The sequence below is a fragment of the Sorex fumeus genome, unplaced genomic scaffold (genome assembly GCF_029834395.1).
Source record: "Sorex fumeus unplaced genomic scaffold, SorFum_2.1 ptg000063l, whole genome shotgun sequence".
Classification (NCBI taxonomy): Eukaryota; Metazoa; Chordata; class Mammalia; order Eulipotyphla; family Soricidae; genus Sorex; species Sorex fumeus.
This window is the reverse complement of record NW_026606120.1, coordinates 21,194,469-21,222,363: the sequence shown is the minus strand read 5'-3', so window position 1 is coordinate 21,222,363 and position 27,895 is coordinate 21,194,469. Positions and strand designations below refer to the sequence as shown.

The 27,895-nt window shown below is 48.0% G+C and overlaps 1 protein-coding gene across 2 annotated transcripts in view; it reads left to right on the top strand.

Moving 5' to 3' along the window:
• Positions 1-6,623: 6,623 nt before the first annotated feature.
• Positions 6,624-27,895, top strand: part of AUH (AU RNA binding methylglutaconyl-CoA hydratase) — a 148,450-nt gene continuing 127,178 nt past the window's right edge. For both annotated transcript variants that reach the window (XM_056127077.1, XM_056127076.1), the window contains exons 1-3: positions 6,624-6,857; positions 17,384-17,451; positions 17,564-17,651. In XM_056127077.1, the coding sequence (XP_055983052.1) occupies positions 6,641-6,857; positions 17,384-17,451; positions 17,564-17,651 (373 nt within the window). In that variant the 5' untranslated portion in view covers positions 6,624-6,640. The remainder of the gene's footprint in view (positions 6,858-17,383; positions 17,452-17,563; positions 17,652-27,895) is intronic.

The following is a 27,895-nucleotide window of genomic DNA, read 5'->3' as shown; positions in this document are numbered from 1 at the left end:
ATTGCTCCAGCCAGGAGACCTAGTAGTGCTGGGATGTTGCCTAAGTCTCCATATATAAAATTTGTGTTTACCTGTCCATCTCTCTCTCTATTCCTAAAAAACAAATACTTGGAAAGGCTAATAGTGAGTTTTACAGAAAATTATACAAGCTAGTGTTGATACGTTGCAAGAACCTTCGGTTAGACCATCTGAGGTGCTAAGATAAGGAATTCAAAAGAAAATACTGTTCACAGAGGATCATAGACTCACTCAGGTCTTATGACCAGAATCAGGCTTATCAGCCTCTTTTTATTTGCTGGCTTATTATAATCACTGTCCAATGAAATTCAACAGCCAATAGCTTGGGAAGAACAAAGAAGGGAGTTACCAAAAACCTGATCAGTTATAGGAAGAGAAACATGGTCAGGTAAAAGAAGAAAAACATGGTCAGTTACAGAACCGAAAACATAGTCAATTACATAGGTCATCGTCCTCCTCACACCTGAAAACATCTTCGTTTACACCAGGACCTCCTCACACCTGGGGTCTGTCATATATAGGAGAGGATGTTTATGTCTAAAGTTTATCTAGGTTTGAAATATGTGAGAAGAGGAAGCAGCTATTTTGTGCTGCAGAAATTTGCTGGCTACAGAGGGTTAGTTTTGCCTTTTCCATATCAATCAGACTCTCAAGCTTACCCTCGCCCACTTAGTGAAATGTGTGGGCTCCTGGTTCTGCTTCCTCCTGGAAGGAAAGCCTACAAGGACTCATCTTCATGATCTGGTTGGCACCAACATGATCAAAACCTTGATTTTCTATTATATGCATACATATCCTTTCATGTTATGGTCATTATCCATTATAAATTTTGGAATAGTTTCTCCTAGTTTTATATCAGAGTACATGCAGATTCCTCGTACGTCCTGTGAATCACTGTGTAGGTAAACCCTCAGATTCAACACAGTTGTAACTGTTGTATATACTATTTCATACATCTCTCTCCCTCTTTTCATTTTGGGCCACACCAGTCAATTCTCAGGGCTTATGTCCTGGTTCTGTGCTCTGAGATTACTCCTGGCAGGGCTCTGAGGGATCATTATGTGGTGCCAGGGCTTGAACCAGGGCTGGATGCATGCAACAGCTTTTACCCCTGTACTATGTCTATAGTCATTACGCCTTGTCTTTCACATTACCCTTTAACTATGAGGATGCAATTAGCAGTTATTCCCAGATAGCCCATATGAAAAGATGGTCTTCTGTTTGTACCAACAAGTTCTTGCATATTTGAGGATTACAAATCTTTATCTTAGGGTTCATGAAGTTCGGATTTAAAAGTCAAAAATTGAAAGACTATGGTAGAGTGAGTCCTCAAATATCTGTAACACCCTCTGTAAATATGACTGTAATCCCTGGTATGTAGCTTTTCTGCTTGTAGGTGTTTGCAGTACTGAGGGTTAAACCATCAGGTTAAACCTCATACATGGAAGGCAAGTGCTCTGCTATTGAATTCCATCCTTGGCTCCCCTTTTGTACATGCTACCAAGAGTTATAGCCGGACATTTGGCCATCTACAGTATGGTGGAATCTTGTCCTTGCTGCTGGGTACAGCCGTGGGACATAGGAGAAGGAATACGTGCCATTATGAGATCTTCTCCAGAGAATCAGGTACTTTCTTCATCTTTTCCTTCTTGCTGGTAACGAGACCAGCCCCATAGTCAGAGATCATGACTTTAGACGCAAAGGTGGGGCTCAGGAGATGACTCAGATGGCTGGGGTGCAAGCTCTGAATGCAGGAGCCCTGGGTTTGATCCCTAGCACTGCATCCCAGAAGTGACCCCTGAGCACCACCTTCTGTGGGCAACACTTCTCCCATCCCCTCTGTCTGCTGCTGCAAATAGACTCAAAGACAGAATTCTATTAAAGAAGGCCACCTTCTAACCAGGCCTGGACGTTGTCATTCTCTCCTGTTCAAGCAATTGTTCCTGCTGATGCTACACACCTGCCGTTTTGCTAGCTATAGTGTACTTTCTCTGGCTGTCTTAGGGAACAGAGCCTTCAAATGCCTTCCATCTTCAGAAAGTGCGGAGTTACACTCACACTGCATTTGGTTACCTTGGTGCTTTTCTCTTCTTGTGGCTGATAATCATGCTGACAGCTCTTTCATTTGGCCAGTGACTTCCTTCTTGCATAACAGACCTGTGTTTGGAAGGAGTTGCTTCTGTCCTTTAGGCCTGGATAGATTCCAGGACCTCAATGATGACCAGCCTTTCTAGCACATGCGTAATATTACACAGAAATACGCGTTAGGAAAAATTTCAGGGCAGTGCAGAGCAAGAAAAAATTTTGTTTATTTTTGGAAGGGCCACACCCAGCAGTGCTCAAGTCTTACTCCTGGCTCTGTGCTCAGGGATCACTCCTGGCTGAGAGAGAGAGAGAGAGAGAGAGAGAGAGAGAGAGAGAGAGAGAGAGAGAGAGAAGTGCTTGCTAGAGAGACTGACTGGGGCGGGGGGGGGGGGGGGGGAGGGTGGCGTAAGGGAAACGGGAGACTTTGGTGGTGGGAAATGTATACTGGTGGGTGAATGGATGGATATTGGGACACTGTATGACTGTAATCCGGCCATGATCAGCGTTGTAACTCTGTATTTCACGGCGATTCAAAAAAAAAAAAAAAAAGGAAAAAATCCCAAAACCAATGTGCCTCCTCCCCCCATGTCTTCCATTCTAGGCTCATAGTCTTTGTTCCTAGCTTGCATCTTTCACTAATAAGTAGAAAAAGGTCTGCAAAAATATGTTTTTTAATATATGGGCCACACCCAGCATTTTGAGGGGCATGGAGTCAGGATCAGCCCTGGTGAAGCGCAGCACGGGCGCTGACTGGTGATGCTCAGGATGCAGTGGTGCTCATGGATGGGGACTCAGGACATCTGCTCTGGGAATGGACTCAGGGCCTTGCAGACAGAGCGCAGGCTCTATCTCCTGAGAGTTTAATCCTGGCTCTGGGGAATGAATTTTTATTGCACAGGTTTATGCTTACTGGAAAACCATGCAGAAGAGCGATGAAGAACACAGGGACCAGAGTCCAATAGATGAGGGTTTGAACGGCGTCAAATTCATCAGGACCAGGTCCTCATCCTCAAATAGCTGCAGAGTTTGTTCAATAATTGAATCTGTGTCCTCACTGGCAAAATGGGATAATAAAATTTTCTGAACAATTAAAAAAAAAAAGACTTATCTAAATGATTATAAATAAACTAAAAATGGAATTAATGAATGGTAGTGAAGGGCCAGGGCAAGAGCACAGTGAGAAGGGAACTTGCATTGCCTGGTGTAATCCCTGGCACCCCAAATGGTCTCTTGAGCCCTTTAGGAATGATTCCTCAGCACAGAGCCAGGAGTAAATCTTGTATACAACCGGTGTGGTCCCAAACCCAAAAACCAAAAGAAAAAGAAAAGGTGATGAAAATGACCTATTCTGCTCCTTTTCCTGAAGCCAACTGTTTTTATCTAATTATCTCATCGGCCCTATAAAATGGATATAACCCTTTTGTTTCATAGATGAAGAAGTGGATATAAAAGAAGCTGTGAGATGACATACAGTCCGGACTATTTTGCAAAGGAAAATATGGGATACTTAACTAACTCAAGGATATCTCAAGTAAAGCAATTATGTTAAATAGGTTGCAGAGCCATGTTTGTCTGACCTGATATTTTGCAATTCTCTGTGAGCTGTTATTCCTCACAGGTCATAATGCTGAGTGAGTTATTTACATTAAGTTTCTAGAGTCTGTTTTTTTTTTTTTTTTTCACAGACTAAGGTATCTTTGTGACTGCTTTGTATAAGGATTAGGGTGGGGGTTGCCTTGTTTTAGAAAGTAATGTGTTGGTGTCAGAGCAATAGTACAGTGGGTGGGGCATTTGCCTTGCATGTGGCCAACCTGGGTTCAATCCCTGTCATTCCATGTGGTCCTCAGAGCACCACCAGGACTAATTCCTAAGTGCAGAGCCAGGAGTAACCTCTGAGCACTGTATGCCCCCCACCTCCCAAAAATTAACAACGTGTTCGATGTTCTATAGCTCTAATTGAATTAAAATCTATTGAGGAGTCAACCTAATGCTCATCAAATCTAGTGATGAGTCAGCATAATATCAGTAACAATTAGTGTTTAATATAGTAAATTGAATAGTAAATTGTTGCAATCACGAGGATGGAACTGCAAGTAAAATCCTGAGCCTTCATGTCGAGAGAGCAAACATGATAATCAGAACAGGGCAAAGATAGGAGAGGAAGTAATTTAAGTTTCCTAAATTTAAAGAGAAATTTCCAAATGGCATTTCACAATCAATGACTTCAATATTTTCAATGAGTTTTACTCCCATTTTGGACAAAGGGAGGGTTAAAACAATGAAGGAAATTTTGCTTAAGACTTGGAATTGTGGTCAATGAACAATAGCAGAAAGATGTGTGGCAGTGTGAGTATACTTTTAAATATAAAATGGTGCATTTTGGGGGGTCCCCAAGATCAGTAGCTCTCAGGCTTACTTCTGGAACTCAGGGGACCATGTGTGCCAGGGATTGAACCTGGGTTCGCCACTTTAAGGCAACTCCCCAGTTACTCTCTCTCCAGCCTCGATGACACAAATATTTATTATACACATATTTGAGTTTTTCCTAGATTTCTTTGTATGATTTATTATTATCTTTAGCATTGTGATCTGGAAACGTACTTGATAATTTTGTTCACATATATTTTGTATCCTAGCACATGGTCTATCTTAGAGGAGAATGTTTTGCCTTTTTGAACTTGGAGAACACTGTACTTTTTTTTATTAAGCCAAAACCCACTGATTCTTCAATTAAAATTTTTATTTTCCCTCCCTCTGTCCTCCCCTGCCCCCCACATTCATCCTACTTTTGATTTTTTTTTTTTTTTTGCTACACCTTGTTGTGCTCAGTGCTTACTCCTGGCTTTGTACTCAGGGATTATTTCTGGCCAGTCTTGGCCCCCTTACGTTGTGCAGGGCACTGAACCCACTCTGGGTCCTGGCAGCTTCTCTTAGCTTTGGTGTTATTCCTGGAAGTGCTGGGGATTGGACCCTGGGTTTTCTTTCAGCAGTCTCCTCCACCCCTACCTACTCTATTCCTTACAGCTCAGAGATTTCTGCTTGGAGTTTTCTCTTCTTTTCCCTGTTTCCCCCCCCCCCCCAAGTTCTCAAGTTCTCTTCCACTGACTTAATTTCAGTGACCCCCCGTCCAGTTCTGGTGGTTTAGTTTTCACCAGAGACCTCAGAAAAAGTTTCAAAGCAGTGTGCGTTCTTTCCAGGCTTGATCTATCGTGGCAGGTCTGTCCGGCGCTTTCTTCATTAAACCTGGGGCTAGGGACCAGGGTCTATGTTTGAGCAGGCTGGAAGTGAACAGGCAGTCATGTGACAGGAACCTTGGCTCCCAGTTTCCTTGGGGCCAGGGCGGACGGTGCCTGCAAGAACTGTAGCACTAAGCTGCAGAGACCAGGATGTGTTCGCAGTTCCTGGTGGCAGGCCTGCAGCAGCATTCAAGCCAAGTGTGTGTGGGCACTCCGTGGACCCAGTGGCAGCTACTCCCAGTAGCACGCCCAAGTAGCACTGAGCTGACTTACATGACTGCAGTGGGGGCTGCATTGTATGCACCCTGGACACAGCCAGGTGTGGCCAAAAAAAAAAAAAAAGCATTTGTAGCACCATTAAAGCCAAGGTCAGGCAGACCCGGTTGCTCTTGTGGGGGCAAGGTTGTGTTTTCTGAGACCTGTTGTGGGTTCCTGAGTGACCAAGTGAACTGAATTTGGGTACACCTGAGCAGTGCCCAGGAAAATGAATTTGTGATTGCCTGGGTGTGTCCAGTTGAAACAGGTGGCAGGACTGCACCCTCTTGGAGCAGGACTGCACGTGGCCGGTGTGCACGTTCACATCTGTCTGGGGCTGCTCTGTGCCAATCTGGCCACGCCTGAGGGTGGCGGGGGGAGGAGGGGCAAAAGACTGGGGCTGTGGAAGCCGCCTGAATTAAGCTCCGAAAGGTCTGTGCTGCAGCCACCGTTAAATTTGTCAGTGCTGGGTTGCTTGCGGCAGGTTTGGGCAGACCTGGAGGGGAACCAGAGTTGAAGGAGAGCTTTGTGGGGTGTGGCTGAGCAGCACCAGGAACCCCAAGCTGCGGTCGCACAGGAGCGCCCACTGAACTGACAGTCCCCAGTAAAATCCAGCAGGAGCCGGCAGAGAGAAACACGCTTTTTAGCTCTCTTTTGTAAAGAAAACAAGATCCCAGGCTACGCGGGCCAGGAAGGGCAAGGATGAGATTTCCTCTGGGGAGCTCTTAGAGGACACATCCCCTCGAAAGCATCCCATCGGCGAGCTTCTTTCGCCCCCGTCGGTGCTGACAGATGATGACGCAGCATCTATCTCAAGGGCCGGGAGCGCAGCGTAGGGAAGCGGACGCTGCCCGCGGTCCCCAGGTCCGGCTGGCAAAGCAGGGGGGCGTGGCCTGGGCGCGGCGGGGCGTGGCCTGGAGGAGGGGCGGGGCGTGCCCCGGGCGCGGAGCCGCGGCGGGGGCGTGGTCAGGGGCGGGGGCGTGTCCGGCGGCGCCTGCGCGCGGCGGGGGCGGGGCGCGGCGGGGCGCACGCCGTAAACACACAACATGGCGGCGGCGCCGGGGGCTCTGGGCGCCCTGCGGGCCGGCCGTGCGCGCTGGGCGGCGGCGGCGGCGGCGAGCGGGGCCCGGCCGGGCGCCCTGGCGCGGTGGGCCGGGGGCTGGGCGCGCGCGGCCGCGGGGGCGGCGGCGCGCAGGGCTTACAGCGCGGAGGCCAAGACGGAGGACGAGCTGCGGGTGCGGTACCTGGAGGAGGAGCACCGAGGTGAGACGCGGGGGGCGCGGGGGGCGGACGGCGAAGGGCGCCGCCGAGGCAGGGCCGGACCCGGGGGCGCCCCGCACCCGCACCCGCGCGGGGCTGGCCGCGCTGCAGGCGTCCCGCTCACCTGTGCCCGCGGCCCCGAGGGCGCGGGGTCCGCGCTGCAGCAGGCGTCCCCTCCGCACGCACAAGCAAGGTCAGCGCCGGGGTCCCCGGTTGCGCCCCGCTTTTGCCCACTCAGGTGGTGGGTGGAGAGGGCCGGCCAGCTGCTGCCCTGCGATTGCATTTGGTCGTTCTGGGACTCTCGCACGCCGCCGGGCAGGGCTGCAGCAGCTGCAGCAGCTGCCCAGGGAATCCCGGGCAGGCGGCGCGGGTGGGTGTCCCAGCCCGGCCCCCGCCCCCCGCCTCCCTCCCCGGTTCCTTTTGCAGACTTCACTGGGAAAGACGCGAGTTTTTGCCGGGCTCGGCCTCTCCGGGCTGCCCCCGGGTGCGCGTAGCCCTGGGGACGCGGATGTGCGTGATACTGATCTTGCCCTTGAGTTCCTGCCTGGGCGGAGGCGGCTGCGGGAGCGCCAGACCTGCAGGGGTGCGGGGCGGGGCGGGGCGGGTGCTTGCTGAGGCTGTGCAGGACCTTGCCAAGGGTGCGGGGCGGGTGCAGGCTGAGGTTGTGCAGGGCCTTGCCAAGGGTGCGGGGCGGGGCGGGGCGGGGCGGGTGCAGGCTGAGGCTGTGCAGCACCTTGCCAGGGGTACAGGGAGGGTGCAGCCTGAGGCTGTGTAGAGCCCTGCCATGGGTGCGGGGCGGGTGCAGCCTGAGGCTGTGCAGCATCTTGCCAGGGTAAGGGGCGGGGGCAGCCTGAGGCTGTGCAGGGCCTTGCCAAGGGTGCGGGGCGGGGCGGGGCGGGTGCAGCCTGAGGCTTTGCAGGGCCTTGCCAAGGGTGCGGGGCGGGGCGAGGCGGCAGCTGGCGGGTGCAGGCTCCCAGCGGAGACCGTGCAGAGGGTGTGGGTCCCGGGGTTGCAGGCTCAGAACCCAGCTGGGCAGTGCGGGTCCCGAAAGCTCGGTTCTTTGCGCACGGCTGTGTAGGGCAGGACCTACACAGGGCACCGCCAACCTAGACGCCCGTTGGCGCCCATTGACCGAACGCCCAACATGAGGTCAAAGGAGCAGAGTTGTTTCTCAGCGTGGTCGCCCCTTTGCAGCCCCTGGGCTGGCGGGAGGAAGCGACGATTATTTCTGTCCTTATCCCTTTTACTTTTTTGTGGGGTCTGGGGCCTATTTTGCAGGGTGCCCAGGGCTCACTCTTGGGCGCGGCACGGGTCAGGCAGCTGGACCCTACCTACTGCAGTGATGCTTTTCAAGGCAGGCTGGAGCAAAAGATTTGTGCGAAGCTGTATGAGCATGCACTGTGTTTTCCAGGGGGAGGTCCTGAAGGATTCTGCCACCTTGGGGTCTGGGATGGGGCAGGGCATTCGGTCTGGGGTAGTCCTCACTTTGGCATCTGTTCTGCCTGGTGTCCTCCCTGGCTATTCTTCCTCTGCCTAACTTTCCTCACGTGTGAACGAGAAACAGCAGCAAACCAGCTCAGGCTGCTCAGAGAGCAAGACGAGCGCACCTACATAAAGGGCCACTGTATGTGTTGCTCAGGGATGGTGCCCTGGCGTGGTGGGCTCCTTCAGCTCTTCTCTTGACTCCAGGCAGTGGGCAGGGCTTCTTCCTGGCTCAGTTTTCAGCGGTCACCCTTGGTGGTGCCTGGGATTGAACTTGGGTCTGGTGCCTGCTGTACTCGTTTTGTGACTCTCTTGTTTCTTCGTGCCTGCTTAGTATTCCAGGCGGAGAGTGGAGCCAGGACAAAGGCATGAAGCAGGAGTGTGTGGGTGTGTTTGGGGACAGCCCAAGGCAGGTGTGGGTATTGGGCACACAGTGGCAGAATATGTAGAAATAGGCAGAGTGGAGTGGAGTCACCAGAGCAAGGGTGGGTAGTGACTTAGCGTCTCAGGGGTTTTCCTTACAGCCAGTGCTGCACCAGGTACACACGTATGCCAGGTGTGCTGGGCACCTTTGTAAAGGGCACTGTTTCCTACACATTTTTTTTTTGTCTTTCTGATTTAAGCGATTGAAAATTCAGTGTAAATTTGTGTTAAGATGTCTGCGGAGGCCTGACGTTGGAACCTGAGAGAGAGGAAAGGCTGTCCTGTCAGCTGGGAGGAAGCTGTTAGTACAGCTGCTTTCAGATGTCTAATAAACCACAATCAGCTGTTTGGACATCGGAGCGCTTCGGAAAATGGGCCTGGCCTCCTAGGGAGATTAGCAGGAGCATGGGTTCCGTGTGGCGGATGTTCTTTTGCTTTGCCATGGAGCCGGCAGTTGGGCCTGCAGTAAGGAGCGTGAGAGGTCAAGGGCTGCAGGAAGATGACTTTGCTTGGTACCTCCCCTCCTGGAGGTGAGTGGAAATAGGGTGCCCTTAGGGATCAGAGAAGCCTTAGGAGCCGGGCGGCTGCAGGCTGAGCACCCACGCCCGCAGTCTGTGTCACCCCCCCCCTCGTGGTTCCTTGCTGAATTCTGGCCGTCTACTCAGTTTACTCCGTGGCTGCAGCTTGCACGGTTGTCATGAGGCAGTGCTGCCAACCACAGTCTGTCCTGTCTCCGGCTGGAGGCTCTTCCGCTGGCCAGTCGGAGGCCATTCCCTGCAGTCTGCCTCCCGTGGCAGTGCTGGGCTGAAGGTCACAGAGAGCTTGTGCTTAGTTCCGAACCTCCCTGCAGGAGGCTTGATAGCAGGTAGGGCGCTTGTCTCGCATGCGGCCGACTTGGGTTCAATCCTCAGCACCCCCATTAGATCCCCTAAGTGATCACCACCTGGTGTGGTCCAAAACCAGCCCCCCTCCCCCCAAATCCCCCAACAAAACCCCTCCTTGCAGGCGTCCGCGTGTCCTTCCCCTTCCTCCGCTTCGTCGCCGTGCTCTTGCGGCCTCCCCTCCAGCCTCTCCCGGGGTGGCAAACTTGGGCTCATAATTGCCACCGTTTCCGAGCGTGCCTCTGTGGCCCCCATGGAGCAGCCTTCTGGTCGACCCAGAAGCCACAGTGCGTGCTGGCTCTGGTACCCCTGACACCCGTGCGTCCTCGCTTCTCGCAGCCGGGCCTCATCTTCCTGGGTCTCTGGCATCGCCACACTTGCCTTGTGCTCTTCATGGACCCAGGGCAGAGCCCGTGGGCAGGCCTTCCTGCCTCGGTTGCGCTGTCTGTCTGTCTGTGGGTCACTCCCTGCAGTACTCAGGGCTTCCTCCTGACTCTGCACCGAGATCATTCCTAGAGGTGGTCGTGGCGGGCGGGGGGGGAGGGCGGACGACCTCATGGGATGCCAGGATTGAGCAGGTGGGCCTGTGGAAGGCCAGCACCCTATTGGCTCTACTATCACTCTTGCCCCTCTGTCTTTTTTTAACTGTTTCATTCCTGTCATTTGTGTTTCCTCACGGCAGTGAGTTAAACCCCCAGGGAAGGAAGAGATTGAGATCAGTCTATGTGTTCACAAACCTTTGAGCTATGAGTTGAGTGAGAGACGCCTGGGTGTCGTGAGGGTGTTTGTGGAGCCGTGTTGTTGGCACCAGAGCCCGTCACGGAGCATGTTCTGTCCTGAGAGAGAATCCTGTGCTTTTGAGCAGGTCCCGTTCTTGGACGCTTTCCGTGCTATTACCTCTTCCCCCCCCCCCCCCCCCCCCCCCCCAGTCCTCAGGCACTTCTTGCTTGGCAGTTTTCCGCTCTGTACCCTGCACACGAGGCGGCCCCCAGCCTGTGTGACTCCTGGCTCAACTGTAGCACACAGGTGCCCTTTTTATGGCAGAATGGTATTTTATTGTATGGGCTTTTCTTCTCTTTTCCTTTTTTTTTTATTATTTTTTTAATTCCATGGATCTTTATGTTATGGAATTTGTTTATTCGTTGATGTACATTTGAGTCATTTGTACTTTTTGGCTGTTGTGAAAAATCTGCTCAGAACATGTATGCATTTCTGTGGGCATCTGTTTTCATCACTACTTTAAGAATGAGGTCACTCAGCAATACCAGTCCTGGAGTATATCCCACAAAGGCAAAAAAGTATAGTCGAAATGACATCTGCACTTGTATGTTCAATGCAGCACTGTTTACGGTAGCCAGAATCTGGAAAAAAAACCGAGTGCCCGAGAACAGATGACTTGGTTAAGGAAACTATGGTATATCTACACAATGGAATACTATGCAGCTGTTAGAAAAGATGAAGTCATGAACTTTGCATCTAAGTGGATCAACATGGAAAGTATCATGCTAAGTGAAATGAGTCAGAAAGAGAGAGACAGACATAGAAAGATTGCTCTCATCTGTGGAATATAAAGTAACAGAATGGGAGGCTAGCACCCAAGAATAGTAAAGTACCAGGAGGATTGCTCCACGGCTTGGAAGCTGGCCTCACATGCTGGAGAAATAGGCAGCTCAGATTGAGAAGGGAACACCAAGTAAAGTGTGGTTGGAGGACCCACTTGGGATGGGAGACTTGTGCTGAAAGTAGACTATAGATTGAACACGATGGCCACTCAGTACCCCTATTGCAAATCATAACACCCGAAAGGAGAGAGAAAAAAGGGCGGGGTAGGGGGGTGGGAGGGATACTGGGATCATTGGTGGAGAATGGGCACTGGTGGAGGGATGGGTACTCGAGCATTGTGTGACTGAAACACAAGCACGAAAGTTTGTAAGTCTGAAACTGGACCTCACTGTGATTCACTAATAAAAAATTAAAAAAAAAGTGAATATTAAAAAAAAAGAATGGGGTCACTAGGTCTTAGGGTTATTGTATGAGTAACAGTTTGAGGAACTTGGAATTTTTCCAAAGTTTTCACAAGGGTTCCTACACGGTAGCAATAATTACTTTTTTTTTTTTTTTAAGTGAAGCAAGAGCGTTTATTTTCGAGTTTTAGGAGACCATACTGTGCCAGGGGTTGAACCAGGGTTCGTCACATGCAAGGCAAGCTTCTTGATCTCTGTACTATCCCACCAGCCTGCACTGTGGTTTGTCTTTTTGATTGTGAATGACGTAGTGTATGTGAGGATGATTTCCTGTAGCCTTGATCTATATCCCTTGATGGATGAGGAGATTCAGACCCCCCCTTTTTTGTGCCTATTGCTCAGGTGAATTCATCTTCTGAGAAATGTCTGTTCAAGGTTTTTGCCACTCCCCCTTTTTTTTCTTGTTGAGTTTTGGGAATCCTTTAAATATTCTGGATACAAGTTCCTTTTCAGGTACTTGATTTGTAAATATTTTCTTCTATCCCATGGGTTTCCTTTAGTGTAGTCTTTTTTTTTTTGCTTTTTGGGTCAGACCCTGCGATGCACAGGAATTACTCCTGGAGGTGCTCAGGGGACCATATGGGATGCTGGAAATTGAACCGGGGTTAGCCGTGTGCAATGCAAACGCCGTACCCGCTGTGCTATCGCTCCAGCCCCGCTTTAGTGTAGTCTTAGTGGTGTATTTTGAAGAACTTATGACTCATTTTCATGTAGTTCTTTTTATTAGTTTTGTTAGTTGTGCTTTTGGATCATATGTCAAAAATTGTTGCCTAACCCAAGCTCCATGGGTTTTATACCTGTTTTCTTTTAAGAGCAGCCTTCCAGTAGTTCCCTGGCTGGTGTCATACTTTGCATGAAGGAGGCCAGGAGTGGGTATTTGGCAGTGCACTGTCCTCTGAGCACCACCCGGGATGACCTCTGAGCACTTCCAAGACAACAAAGCAGAACAAAAGAATGACCTAATTCTCCCACATTTATTTACATGCCTGCCTTTGTACCTACCTTTCTCTTTGATTGTAGCTTTGTAGTAGAATCCATGAGTAGTGAGAATTCTCCAGCTTTTTGTTTTGTTCTTTTTCTTTGTTTTTGGTTTTGAAGAGTGTCACCATTATAGTACTGCATGATAGTACCAGATGCACGTAGCCTAGCTGGGTTTGACCCTGGCATCCCATATAGTGGACCCCACAAGCACTCTGGCAGTAAGCCGTAAGCACCATGGGGTGTGGCACAAAAACCAGAAAGAAAAAAAAAGTATCAAAGTCAGACCTCCTGTTTTAATCTTGATTTTGAGTAGATAATATTCAGTCTTTTGTTGTTACACACTAAATCTGATGTTAGATTTGGGCTGTTTGTAGATGCCTGTTGCCAGGTTGAAGAAGTTTTTGTTTTTAGTCATGTAGGATTTTGTCATGTCTTTTTTCCACACCTGTTGGAATGGTTATGCGATTTTTCTTGTTTAGCCTTTCAGCGCCATGGATTGATGCTGGCGTAAGGAATCAGCCTTGTATTCTTGGAGGGAACCCTATTTGGTTCTGGTGATGATTCTTCTTAGAAATTGTTGGTCTTGATTTGTTTTTCTTTGGGGGGGGGATTTTTTTCTTTTTTTAAAAGATTTTTACATATATTTTTTGCCTTTGGGGCCACACCGGGCAGTGCTCCAGGGTTACATTCCTGGCTCTGCACTCAGGAATTTCTCCTGGCAGTGCATGGTGGACCTGATGTAGTGCCAGGGATTGAACCTCAGTCACCTCACGCACGAGAGCACCTTAGCTGCTGTCCTTTCGCTCCGCCACCTTTGGGGTTTGTCATCTGTGTTCTTGAGACATGGTGGCTTTTAGTTTTCCATTATTGAGATTTCTTTTCTTTTGAGTAAAAGGGTCCTCGATCCTGGTCTCGTGGAATGAGCTAAGAAGTACACTTGCTTCTGTTTTCTGGAAAAGACTGTGGGAACATGGACTAAATAATTTTGTTTTCTGAAGTCCTTAAGCAGTAACCATAAAAACACTTTGGGGAGGAGAAAAGGTGCACAGGGGAGATGCTCACAGGGCTAGAATAAACACTCTGCATGTGGGGCCAGGTTTGATCCCTGGAACCACATAGTCCACAGAGTACTAAACACCCGGGTGGTCGCTGAGGGCATAAACTTAGGGGGAAAAAAAGGCTAATTGCTTATGTGATCTGGAAATCATCCCCAGCGGGATAAAGGAGAGAAAACGAAGCAAGATTGCTGGAACGGGAATGGACACCAGGTCCAGTCTTTCATGGGAGTGAAGGGTGGGCTTCGGTTTTGCTTCTGGGCCTCATCTGGCAGTGCTCATTCCTGGTGGGGATCAGACTTGGGTTGGCTGTGTGCAAGGCAAGTGTTTTCCCTGTGTACTATCTCTCCAGCTCACCTTATTTCTATTTTATCAATTCGTGCTGGCAACTGCTTTTATTGCTCAGATTAACTTAACTGTTGCTGAGCCATGATGCCCATCCTCTCATTTGGTTGTTGTAACAATGAAACGCTCAATAAGAGGCAGTAATTATAGCTGCTTAAGGATATGGCAACTGAAACAGATGTAGTCATATTATCTACAAGTAGTAGAGAAGGGAGTCCAAATTCAGGACATCAAATCCTTTTCCTCCGCTCAAATCTTTTTCCTCCATCCCTTTGTCTCTTTTGTAGACCCACATTGAGGGGAAGACTTATCAGGAAAAAAACTGGTCCTAGACTTTGCAAATGACCCTGGCTCACATTCAAAGTGCCTTTCTCTAGAGAGATGACCTGAAGTAACTCGTGTGTTAATAAAATATTAATCATCATTTGAACTGTTTGCCCAGAGGTTAAATTATCTTTTAAGTGCAGTGACATCCTGAGCACAGAGCTGGCAGTATCCCACCTCTGGGGGGCAAGCCCCCCCCACTTCTTCAAAATAAACTGTTCATATACTTAAAAGATTATGTATTGAATGGGAACCCATCACTAAAACTTCATTTTCTGATTTGATTTTTTGGGCTTGAGAAGATTCTACAAGCCTGTTGAGTACTAGTAGTTATACCTCCAGACTTATTTACTAAGATGAGGTAGAAATACATTATTATGAAAAATAAATGTTAATGTGTGTTAAGTAGGAACTATTTTGTATGTGTTCTTAAGTATGTAGGGCTGGAGCGATAGCACAGCGGGTAGGGCGTTTGCCTTGCATGCGGCCGACCCTGGTTCAATTCCTCCGCTCCTTTCCGAGAGCCGGGCAAGCTACCAAGAGTATCTCGCCCGCACAGCAAAGCCTGGCAAGCTCCCCGTGACACAGTCAATATGTCAAACACAGTAACAACAGATCTCACAATGGAGACGTTACTGGGCCTGCTTGAGCAAATCGATGAACAGTGGGAGAATAGTGCTAAAGTGCAATTCATGCTAATTTTTTTGTGTGTGGGGGCACACCCAGTGAAACTCAGGGGTTACTCCTGGCTCTGTGCTCAGAACTCACTCCTGGAAGCCTTGAGGGATATGGGATGCCCAGGATCAAACCCGGATCAGCACTGTGCAAGGCAAGTGCCCTCCCTGCTGTACTGTCCATTCTGGCCCTCATTCTGCTCATTCTGATTTTTTGGTTCTCCTTTACTTTAGATCAGCTTCCTTCCTTCCTTCCTTCCTTCCTTCCTTCCTTCCTTCCTTCCTTCCTTCCCTCCCTCCCTCCCTCCCTCCCTCCTTCCTTCCTTCTTTACTTCCTTCCTTCCTTCCCCCCTCCCTCCCTCCCTCTCTCCCTTCTCTCTCTCTCTCTCTCTCTCTCTCCCCCTGTTTATTCTCATTTATCTTCTCTCTCTCTCTTTTTTTTTTTTGCCTCCTAAGTAGTGCTGCAGTGATCTGGGATTCGCTCCTGGTTGCTCCCTGTTTTGGAGGTCTGACAGTTCACCATTTGGTGCTCAGGCTGAGTGATACAGTTGGTGCTGCTTGGTCTAGAGGGTCCGCCAGGTCTCTGAGCACCCCCGATTCCTGTGATCCTTGGCAGGGAGGGGGGCTGAAGTTCTGGGATTCAAACCCTGACCTGTCCCCCTTGCTGCTTTTTCTAGCTTTTCTTCTGTTGGGTCAGTGAGGAGTACAGGTGGCATCTGGCATACGCTTTATCAGCGGCAGCTGTTGTCATCCATCTTGGTGACAAGGTCTTTCATCTGTTTAATCCAGTATATGCCCTAGATTTCAGTTCTCTGTCATGATTTCCTCCATACTGAGATCATTTAGAGTTTCAGTGTTTTGTGTTACACCTGGCTGTGTTCAGGGTTCACTCCTGGCTCTGTGCTCAGCAGGGATTTCTCTTGGCAGGACTCGATGTACCCTGTGTAGTGCCAAGGATTGAACTCAGGTCAGCTATGTGCAAGGCCAGTGCCTTCCCCACTGTACTATTTCTCTAGCCCCTACATGGAATTCTTACAATTTTATTCTACCAAGACCTGCAGTTCATCTTTTTACTTTCCTTAAGAAAATTTCTATATGAAGATGCAGGATTTTGTATAGAAAAGGCCGATGTCCATTTAACTGCCTTCAGTTTAACCTGATTTCAAGTAAGGATTGTACACGCCTATAATGCCTGCCTTCCATAGGCATTAGTGGTGTGTGAGCGTTGCTTGTGCTCTTCAGGGGAGAAGGGGGTTGAGTACAGGATAGGAAGGATTTTGAATATCAAATGAAGGTCTTTGGACTCGGATGTTTTAGAGATAAAGGATTTGAAAACGGTGAACTTTATGCAAATTATTTTTAGAAAAGCGATTTGACTGCATCAGTTGGAATGGAAGGAAGACTGAAGTGAGGAGAGAGGGAAGGTGAACTGTGGGAGAAGGAGTGAGCTTTGTTTTTGTAGAATGGATTGCTTGCTGCACTTCTAACTTTCCCTCAGGGAAGCATGTGGGCAGAAGTCTGGAGAGACAGCTGAGATGGAAATTCCAGAAAACTAGAGTAGGACAGAAAGTAACAATGAGATTCCAGCATCTGATAAAGTGGAGAAACTGCTGACCCTGTGAGAAATACTTGTTTCAGGATGAGATCTTGTTAGCTATTCTGTTTGGGATTGCAGTGTGAATTCGTGTTCTTTGATGGGAATTTTTGACTGTTACATGTGGCCTTCCTTCTAATTGGTCTAATATAGGGAGGTAACATTTACGCAGCTCTGGCAGATGGCCCTGATTGTACTTCCAAGGGCTGAGCTGCGAGGACACAAGGCACCAAGATCTCTAAAACAACATCCGTTATCAGAGGGCCATATGGCTCCAGGTTGGCCCCAGGATCATACGAGGGCGCAGTGAAAATGAACCAAGGCAGGCAGGCCCATTTCGGGCCAACTTTAAGGAGTGGGGGAGCTGGGGTGGGGAAGAGGGTAGATAGATGATGGAAATGAGGGCAGAAGGGGGCAAGGGTCATACAGAAAAAGATCAAGAAAAGCAGTGAATAGAAAGCCCCAGGTTGATTTTATAGACCTGTGACAATACTGCTCTGGAGTCAGAGGTGAACTGCAGAATAAGGAAATAAGGATCAAACTTGCTCTGTGTGTGTGTGTGTGTGTGTGTGTGTGTGTGTGTGTGTGTGTGTGCGTGCGCGTGCACGCGTGTGTGCGCATGTGTGTCTGTGTGTGTGTGTCTGGTTGTGTACGTATATGTTGGTGTGTGTGTGTGTTGGGGAGCGTGTGTGTCCAGTAACATCACACTAACTCAAGTGCTTGTGCTTTTTCCCTCCCTTAACTAGGAATTGTGGTGCTTGGATTAAACAGAGCTTATGCCAAAAATTCTATCAGTAAAAATCTAATGAAAATGGTGAGTATAGAGATTAAAACCATTTGCTTCTAATATTGAGAGAGAGTGTTGACAGCAATCTGAAAATTACTTTTTCCTCTTTTTTCTTTTTTTCCTCCCTGTTTTCTTTTAGCTGTCCAAAGCTGTGGATGCTTTAAAATCTGATAAGAAAGTCCGGACCATAATCGTCAGGAGTGAAGTCCCGGGGGTTTTCTGTGCTGGTATGTAAATGCATTTTGTTATGAAACTAAACAGTGTCTGAGTTTTCCTCAGTAATAATCCCATTCTGGATAAGTGTTCTGTGGTTTGCATTCCATACTGAAAATTTTGCCGTCTGCTTTTCATTGTTTTTCCGAGAAAAAAAAATTGCTTCATTTTTCTTAACATGTAAATCATTAGAAGTTGGAAAAAAGAATTCAGGTTATGCAAATACTTGTTTGTAGTATGTGGATGTTATTTACTCAAGATGTTTTGAAGGTGGGCATTTGTAGTTGTACCCATGGGTTGGATTTTTAAATCAGCATCAACAACAGCAAGATTTCTTTAGTTTTTCATTTGTACTATGTTAACAAAAGCTGAAGTTTGATTGTCTTGCATTTTCCATATTTCCATATTTGTATTTCTAAGCTAAGAGATTGATTCTGTTTTCACCAGTAAAAATAAATAAACCATGCTGCTGACTTGTTAGTTCATCAGTAATTTGCCAGGAGGCAGATAGACGTGGAGGCATATTTGTGTTTGTTGTTCGAGTAATACAGGTAGAGGTGACCTGTGTAACCTGAGGGAACTGCTTAATTGCGACATTCCTGGGTTTTGAGTACTTATTTGTTTTATGTATTTTTTTGCTTTTTGGGTCACACCTCACAATGCTCAGAGGTTACTCCTGGCTCTGCACTAAGGAATTACTCCTAGCATTGCCCAGGGGACCATATTAGGAGCCGGGGATTGAACCCGGGGTTGGCTGTGTGCAAGGCAAGCGTCCTACTCACTGTGCTATTGCTCCAGTCCCTGGTTTTGAATATTTTAGAGCATTGTTCAGTGCCACCCGCTGGGGGGTGCTGGCGCAGATCAGGCAGCACTAGTAGCCTTTGGTAAACTGGGGTGCTCTCTGTGAAGGTGGGTTAGCCGGGCAGTGCTGGAAAGGTGGTGGTGGGCTATCTTAGTTTGGGACCCTCTGATTTAGAATAGGCCTAGGACAGAGTAACACTTGAGAAACCAGTGTCAGCATGATGATGGCTTTCCTGTCTGCCTTCCCTGTGTTCTCTGCTAGTCGGCTGGCAGTTCACTGTGAGAGCCCATGGCTGTGGGGCTGCTTAGTCCCTGGGTGCTGGGGATCACCAGGCCACCCTAGCAGGACTCGGAACCATGTGGTGCCCGGGATTGAACCAGGCGGGCTCCATAGCAGGCCCGCCCCTGATCCATGGGTTGCCTCCTTGGCCCTTGTTAGAACCCCTTGTTAGAATTCTGTTTCATAATTCTAACACGATGACTGCTGGTCGAATTCTTTTCATTTTATCTGTGTCTTCGCTACCCATTTGTTTTGCTTCTCCACAACCCATAATAGTCCTTGAAGAATACTCAAGGCTTTGGTACAGTTCATAGTTCTCTTTTATAGTCTGCGTTCTTGGAGATCTATTAAGTAGTGCATCAGATGCTTTTTTTTGGAGGGGGAGGAGAGGGGTCCACTCCCAGGGGTGTAGGTTATGCCCAGGGTGTGCGGGTGCTTCTTCAGGCCAGTGCTTGGGAGACCAGGTGGTTCCGGATCAGCCCTGCTGGTGTCGGCAGAGCCTGGGCTCCCGCCGGCCAGACCTCTCCTTGGCCCTGTGTCTGATTTTAGTTTTACAAGGTCAGTGCATTAGTTTTCGGCATTGTGTTTGAAGGGCTAATCAGATCTGTTTTCTTTGCTTTATGTCTTTTACGTGATCAGTATAACTGTCTCCTACATTCTGAGACTTTGCAAAGGGGAATGCACTGTAGAAGTGGAACAAGTCATTTATTTCAGTAACCCTTGTGTAGTGGTTCTTTTCAAGTTTTTGTTCCATATTTTGAAGCAGAAAGTGTAGTAAAATCTTTATTTTTTTATAGATGTTAAGTATATTTTTTATATAGATGTTAAGTATAATTATAGACAACATCTAGTTAAAACTGGTTAAAACTTACAACAGCCTATATTCATGTAAAATTTCAAAATTATAATCAAGTCTGATTTCTTAGTTTTTGAATATAGTCTTAGTTTAGAATATAGTCTTCCTATAATTAGCACTTTAATTTCTGTTAGAAAGTAGTAATATTTTACAAAAAATCCCCCAAGGTTATCACATTCATTTGGTAATTTTAAATGTCTTCTCACCTCCCAATCCCTTGAATTTTTTTTGTTTCTCCCTTTTTTCCCTCCCCAAATACTTTTCTTCTCTGTACATCTCTATTCCAGTAGCATCTCATTCCTTGTTTGTTTTCAGGAATTTCTGTGTGGTTTTGCTTCACATAGCTTTCTTCTTCGTTTTTCTTCGATTACTTACTGAAGTTCATTTCTTCTGTGCCAACCTCTGCAGCAGTTTTATTTTCCTTCTGTATATAAAACACTTTTCTAAACCTAGTACAGCGGGTAGGGCACATGCTTTTTATGCAGCTGACCTGAGTTCGATCTCCAGTATGGTTCCCTGAGCACTGCCAGGAGTGGTCCTTGAATGCAAAGCCAGGAGCAAACCCTGAGCTCTGCCAGGTGTGGCTCAGCACAGACAAACAAACCTTTCCAATTTTAGTCTACCTTAGACCTAAATCTATTTTAAAATTTAATTTTTGCTCCATAAAATAAAATTGTTATCTCTACATGCCCCTCTCCCCTCCCCTCCCCTCCCCTCTGTTCCTTTTCTAGTGCCCCAAATCAAACCCAGGGTCACATACATTGCATTGGAAGTTGAACTGAGTAATTTCTGACTTCCCGTTTAGTCTGCTATTTATTTCTCTTATATTTAAAAATTTAAATTAGACTTTACTCTCTCTCATTTCTTTTTTTAGGAATAGGATGTCAAATGTATGAAATAATGTTTAAAGAAGTATGGGGAAAGAGAAGTCCTCCTGTACCAATCTTCCCTAGATGAAAATACAGATTTTCAATATTTTTCAACTTCTAGTATTTCATTAAGCATGTGCCGACCTTGTCCATGAATTATAGAGCCCGGCAAGCTACCGAGAGTATTCGATATGCCAGACACAGTAACAACAAAGTCTCCAATGGAGACGTTACTGGGCCCGCTCGAGCAAATCGACGATCAACGGGAGGGCCTTTACCTTTATGTTAACCATATTATGTTTTAAAATTACTCTGAGAGCGTTTGTTTGAGAGGGGAGATTTGTGGGTGACTTAGGCAACCTTTCAGGGTGCGAAGATCCCAAGGCTTAGTCAGGACTGTGGGTTTGCAGGTCCCTGCGCGCATTCTGGGCCTGGTCTTGGCTGCTCGGAGCCTTGCATGCAGGAGATTGCATTCTCTGCCCACGGCAGCTCGGTGGGCTGCATCGCTGGGCTGAGCGCCAAATGTGCCTGGCCGAGACATATCTCAGGAGTGGCCCTGGCCATATGAGCAGTACCCTCTCCACTGCCCTCCCCTGCCCCACCCCCACCCCTCCACCTCAGAGTGGCAGTTTCACAGGTTTCCTCTGACCCCTCAGTCTCCAGGCAGTGGTTTTTGTTTGAGGTGAGCTCTTCAGTTCTGAACAGTTTCTGCACTGGAGGCCAGAGGCGTACAACAGGGGTGAGGTTAGGATGCTGCCTCCCAGGCCACTGCTCCAGAGCTGAGCCCTGGGCACCCCAGATGGCCCCTGAGTACTGCCCAGCGTCACTCCTGGGCACAGAACCAGAAGCAAGCCTGAGCACTGCTGGGGGTGCTCTCACCCTCCACCCCCAAGTAAGTTTTATGCACGGATACAAATCATAATCTTACGTTGCTGGAAAGAAGATTAGTGCCAAAATAAATGCCACTCTTCCTGGCAGTGTATTTGATGGAATTTTCTCTGGTTGTCTACAACAATGTCTAGAAATGGGTAGATAGTTTTCCCTGTATTTCCATGTTTTTCCAAAGCACGTCACACCTGAGGCCTGCCTCCAGATTGGGAATTCCTGTTGTGCGTCCTTGCTTGTAAGTGACGATGTGGCTTCTGGGTTCGCGACTTGCCTATACTTCTCTGAGAGTACTGAGAACAAGCTCTTTGATCGTCCAAATCTTTGTAGAGCACAGGCCACAGAGATTGTATAAGGGATCACACTGAATGTGTGTCATCTTCTGTGTGTATTCTAGAAATTTTGAAATCTGGTCATGGGCTGGAAAGATAGATAGTTCAGGGGGCAAGGTGCTTGCCTGGGATTTATCCCCAACCCTGCATTTGGTTCCCTGAGCACTGAGTCAGGAGTAAGCCCGGAGCACTGCTGGGTGCGCTCCGGATCAGCTTCCCACCAGGTTTTTGATTTTGTGTTCTCACACATACAGGCACAGAGTAAAGCTTGATAATGGGGTTGTTTAAAAATATCTAGCTAACCAACTTCTGTGTATTGCCAAAGATGAAATTATGAAAAGGTTATTTTGACTCAGCTCCTATGTCTGTTGTAAGCTTTAACCTTAGTGAGGTGGTTATTGTGTTTCTTTTATTAGGCTGACACTAAGTGACAAAGTCATACATATTGCATTTCACCACAGTTTTCTTGAGATGAAGTTTTATGAGAAATGACAAACACCTTGTGTCCTTTGAAATTTCTATGGAATAGATTATAAACAATTCTTGGTAATATATTTCTGTATCTAGAATTCTGAAAGGCAGGGTTTCATTGAATTCTAGTAGTGTGAGCTTGAAAAAAAAAAAGGTGGTTTTGTTTCTGCTTTTGAATTCTCCTCAGTTGTGTTCTGATGAAAATCTCTCAGTACAGTTGTGGACTGCGTTGTTGTGCGAGCACACAGGGCCACGTGCAGTGCTGCAGAGCCCTGTGTGGGGCCTCTGTGGGAGCTGTCTGTTGAGTATTGTTTCACAATTTCAGGTTGTTACCTTTGTGGTTTTGATAAAGACCTCGAGACAGCTGATGTGTGAAGGGAAAGTATAGATACTACAAATTTGTTTTAGGTCAGCATAGAGTTCTTGTGTAGAGTATTTTGAAATGGAACTAACTGAAAAAATATATGTTGAGATATGAATGACTTATAGTGATTTTTGACCTTTTTGGGGGGGGAGGGGTGACTCTCAACTGTGCTCAGGGATCACTCCTGGGGTGGCGACAAGGTTGGGGGACCATTTTTACCTCGGGTGGACTGTGTGCAAGACAAGCACCTTCCCCGAAATCTGACCTAAGTTTTTTTGTTAGTTTAAGTTTTTGGGTGATACCTGGTGATGCTGAGGCGTTACTCCTGGTAGTGCTTGGGAGGGGGGGGTCATTTGGGCTGCAGAGGGTCGAGCCCAGGTCGGATGCGTGCACAGCAAGTGCCTTCCCCGCAGACCTGCCTTCCCATCCCCAGCACCCCCCCCGTCCCCCCCCCCCCCCGTTTGGACTGTGGAAGCAGTGACTCAGTCGTGATGTAGGACCCCCCTGTGCTCCTTCCCTGCTCTTTCCCACTCTCTTCTAAGCAGAATCCCATTCCAGGTGGGCCTCTGTGTGTCTGGTGCTTCTACAGCATGATGCCTTGAGGCGCACCCCAGTGTATCTCAGTAGATTTGATTTCATCATTGGGTATGTCGTTCATTATGTGGCTGGGCAATTTTTATTCATATTGCATTTAATATGCCAGCACCAGTCCCACCGCCATACACCGTCCCACCACTATATTTCGAGTGTTTCCACCCCAACCCCTAAAGCCTGCTCCCAAAGCAGAAGCTAAATAATTTATTTTGTATTGCTTGTTACAAATAATGGGAAACCATTTTACATGCTGTATTGTGAACTCTCCATGGTAGGCGTATAATCACAACTCAGCCTTTTGGGTTTTTGGGGTTTGTTTCTTGTGAATACCACGTTTACGGAGAGTCACATGCTCTCTTGACTAAATCCTCCAGGAGTGGAATTCCTGGGTTTCACCATAATTGCGTGTTTGGTTTTGTGAGTAACTGCCCACTGTTTTCTGGAGAGGCCTGGGCAGTTTTATTTCATCAGCAGCAAGAGAGAGAGAGCGGCCCTTTCGGCCAAGTGTTGGCTTCCTCGCTTTTGTGTGTGTGTGTTTATTAGGGTGTCTAATTGAGTTGTAGGGCTCTCCTCTGTATTCTTGATAAAAGGCCTTTATCTGCTGAGTGATTTGCAATTAGGTTCTCTGTCTCGGTGGCAGGCCTTTTTCTCTCTTGGAATTTCTGTGCTGGAATTTCCTGAATGATAAGAGTTACTTTTGTATGCTAATGGATTGGTTAGGGGCGCCTGGATAGCTTTCTCCTGTGGCCTGCTCGCTTGGAAAAATCCAGATGCTCAGATCTTAAAATTGGGGGTTCTGACTCTCCCAACCTCCAGGGAGCAGGAAGTGTGGGGGGCCAAGATTGAGCTCCAGGCCTGCCAACCCGTCATTGATCCAATCAAGCGTGCCTAAATTACAAAACCCCCATAAAAACCCACAAACAGTGGGGCTTGGGGACTTCCCAGGTTGGAAATACTGAATTATCTTAGGACTTTGCTAAAAAGAAATAATTTGACCAGAGCACCTGTGTTCTACCCAGGTGCTTAAATTCTCTTGAAACAGTGAATACGCTCAGGCATATTTGTTTATATTTATTCCTAAATATTTCCTTTTTTTTTTTTTTTTTTTTTTTTTGCTTTTTGGGTCACACCTGGCGATGCTCAGGGGTTACTCCTGGCTCTGCACTCGGGAATTACGCCTGGCGTTGCTCAGGAGACCATATGGGATGCTGGGAATCGAACCCGGGTCGGCCGCATGCAAGGCAAATGCCCTACCCGCTGTGCTATTGCTCCAGCCCCATTATTTCCAAATTTTTAATGCTAGCATAGCTGATGTTTCTTGATTCGTACTCCCAAGTTACGTTTTGAGTGCGGGGAAATCAAGTTAGTTACCTCATTAATTTTCTTTTCTGCAACCTCGTTCAACTGAGGTTTTAGGGTTAGGGATCTTGTTTCGGTAGATTCCTTGGAATTTGTCCAGGTCATCTGAGAAGAGAGTATTGCTTCTTTCTTTCCAGGGTGCTGGCCTTTAATTTTGTTCTAGAACATCAGTTGTGATCTCATTAGGGTGTGGAGTGAGTGACAGGAGTGCCTATCTTTTGTTCTTCCCAGCCTTGGGGTGCCTTCATCCATCAGCCTTTTCACTGTGAAGAATGATGTGGGGGGAGAGGGAGTTAGCATAGGGGTCAAGGAACCTGGGTTTAAACTGGAACCCGTCTCCCCCAACTCCCAGTCTCCTGGAGGGGGGTGGCCCTGGAGGCCCTCAGCAGCCCAGCAGGTTGATGGTGTCGCTACTTCAAAAAAAATTTTTTTTGAAGATTCTGGCAGAGTCTGGCAAGCTCCCTGTGGCGTATTCCGTATACCAAAAACAGTAACAAGTGTCACAGTGGAGACGTTACTGGTGCCCAGCTGAGCAAATGTATGAACAATGAGAGGACAGTGCTACAGTGTTAGCAAAACAGGTGTTTTTTTTTTGTTTTTTTTTTTTGCTTTTCATTAGTTTTCTTGATCTTTTAAAGAACAGGTATTTCATTTCATTTTTTCCTTCTTTTTCTATTCTAGTTTTCTTCTTTTTTTTTCCCTGGAACTGTACTAGTTTCTTAAGGTCTTAGCGTAGACCACCGATTTCAGATGTTTCAAATTTTTTAACACTGGGGCTGGAGAAAAAGGCCAGTAGATAGGGTGCCTGCCTTGTATGTGGGCAACTCCAGTCTGATCCCTGGCAACCCCTTATGATCCCCTGAACTCTGATAGGATTGATCCCTGAGCACAGAGCCAGGAATAAGCACTGATCACAGCTGGATGACTAATAAATCAAACAAAACAAAACAAAACAAAAAAACCACAAAAAGAAGAAACAAAAAAAACCCCAATGCAATATTTAACTAATATTGCTAATTAATTTCTCTGAACATGCTGAGGATGGCATTAAAATAGCTCATTTCTTACCCTGTGTTTATTTCCGAGAACATACCATGAAAGTAATATTAAGAAAGTTAGTCGGAGGGATAAATATGCTCTTCCACTATCACAGATGCCAACAGATGTGAGATTTGAGATGAAAAGATTCTGGATGGCCTCGGGGCCTGACGTGAAGGCTGGGTCTGTGTAAAGGTCTATGTAAGGACTTGAGTCCAAGAAGAGAAAGGGCCCTGGGAAGTGCTTTAGTGATGCGGAGATGGGCTCTGAGCTAAGCGGTATGGAAGCTTCTAGAATTAAGGGAAGCCCGGGTACCAGCACATTCTCCTGAGCCTCTGGAGTGCAGCTCTGACAACCCCTCAGACTTCTGCCTGAGGCTGCAGGTGTCCCACCCCCTTGCTGCCTCAGCCCTGGAGTAGCTGCTCTCCTCACTTTCTCCTGCCTCCCTCAGCCTTACCCTGCCCGCCTGCAACCTGTTCTGCCGGCCTAAAGGACCCTTCTCCACTCAGCCAATGCTCTTGGCTTCTCGTGCCGCTAAATATGGAAATGTTCTGACATCTCCTTCGAAAGTCTTCCCCATATCCTTCTGGCTAAGCAGGCCTCTCTGTGTCCCTCTGTTCTCTCACTCGGTTTCCTTTTAGCTGCTCATGCCTACTGACTGCGCCTGAATTCAGTCTGTCTTTATGACCAGAGCTTACCGCCATCCTCTGCTGGAATCAGGGGTGCCTTGTCGGAGCAGCAGCTGGCCCCCTCGAGGGTCCTTGCTGACGAACAGCTCCTGGGCGGAGCAATCCAGAAGTTGTCAAGGCTTGAGCATGGCAGCATCCTTGGCAAGAAAAGCCAGTGTGTTCTCCGGTAGAGCACGTGGCAGATGGCCAGTGCAGTGTGGAAGAATGGATTGTTGCAGGCGTGTGCCCTCCTGCTGCCCAGGAAAGACATCCTTAACAAATGGCAGCAGGCTGTGGGGAGCAGGGCTGCTTCTGGGTGGGCACGAGGCCAGGCTGCACCTCAGTCTGCCCGTCTCTTCATGTGGGCTCTGTGGGCTTCAGAGGCCATGGGGCCAGGAGACCTCACGAGGGAGGCCCCCTGTCTGCAACCTGGTGGGATCAGCCCCCGCTCCTGGGTTATGCTCCACGCAGCGCCAGTGGTGCGAAGGGCAAAGCTGAAGAAAGAACCACCACTGACTTTCTGCCTGTCGGCTCCCGCCAGCTGATACCCAGCAGCACGCTTTGCTTTTCGAGTTTCCTCAGGAAGCAGAGTTAGTCTAGGGTAGGTGTCAAACGTTTGCAGTGAAAGGCCAGATACTGCTTTGGGCCCTCTCAGATTCCTTGTTGTATGTTCTTAGATTTTTTCTTTTCTTTTAAACTCAAGTATCTTGCAGACCTTTTGACAAGAATCATGACCATATTTTTGCAGAGGTCCTCACAGAAATAGTGTGGACTGGCCTGTGGTTGGCAGGGCGCTGCCCCTGGCACAGCCTCTCTCTCTGCCAGCTCAAGGCCGTGCCCTGGCCTGCTGCTCACCTGCAGCTGGGGAGGTGCGCACCGTTCCACTGAGGTCTGTGGAAGGATGCTCTAGGTCCGGCTCATAGAGACGGTGTCTTCTCATGGCTTTCTCTCCCCTTGAGAGATTAATTCGTCATCCCGAAGAAAGTGCTGCAATTCATAGTTGTAGCCACAGTGTTTTGTTCAGTGTTTGCCATTTGGGTGTCCGCTAATTCCAAAGCAGCACCGACCAACTAGAATGAGCTTGAGGTTTAAGATTCCTGGGAATGGGGGGCTGGAGACAGTACAGTGGGTGCAGGGCAATACAGTGAGTGCGGGGCAACTGCCTTGCACATGGCTGACCTGGGTTCGAGTCAGTGCTTCCCCCAAGCACTGCCAGGAGTAAGCCCTGAGCACTGCTGGCTGTGACCCCAAAATAAAATTTAAAAAAGAATTCCGAAAAACCTCTGCTTAATTTGAGCTTTCACGAGATAGCACAGTGGGTAGGTAAGGCCTTGCACGTGACTTACCTGCTTTCCAGGTACCACATGGTCAGTGAGCCTTGCCTGGAGGGATCCCTAAGCACTGTTGGGTGTGCCCCCCACCCGTCATGAGTTATTTTATTTGAATAACTTGAGGGTTGGAGGGGGAAGTGAGATCTGAGAGCTGGAGGCTGTAGTATTTGCACATTTCTAAAATTAAAGGCAATACAATGGAATAAGTAAATGCAGTTCACTTGTTTAAGAATATTTATAAATACTATTCCCTTGCATCCCCTTGTTCTGTTTTGCCAGCATCACTTTCTGGCGGCTTTGTTGTGAATGAGATGCGGTGGTTCTGTTTTGCACGACCCGGCCTGGCCCCCTCCTGGAAGCCTTTGTTACCTTGCTTTGTTCCGGAAGCTTCACTCTCTCCTGCCGCATCT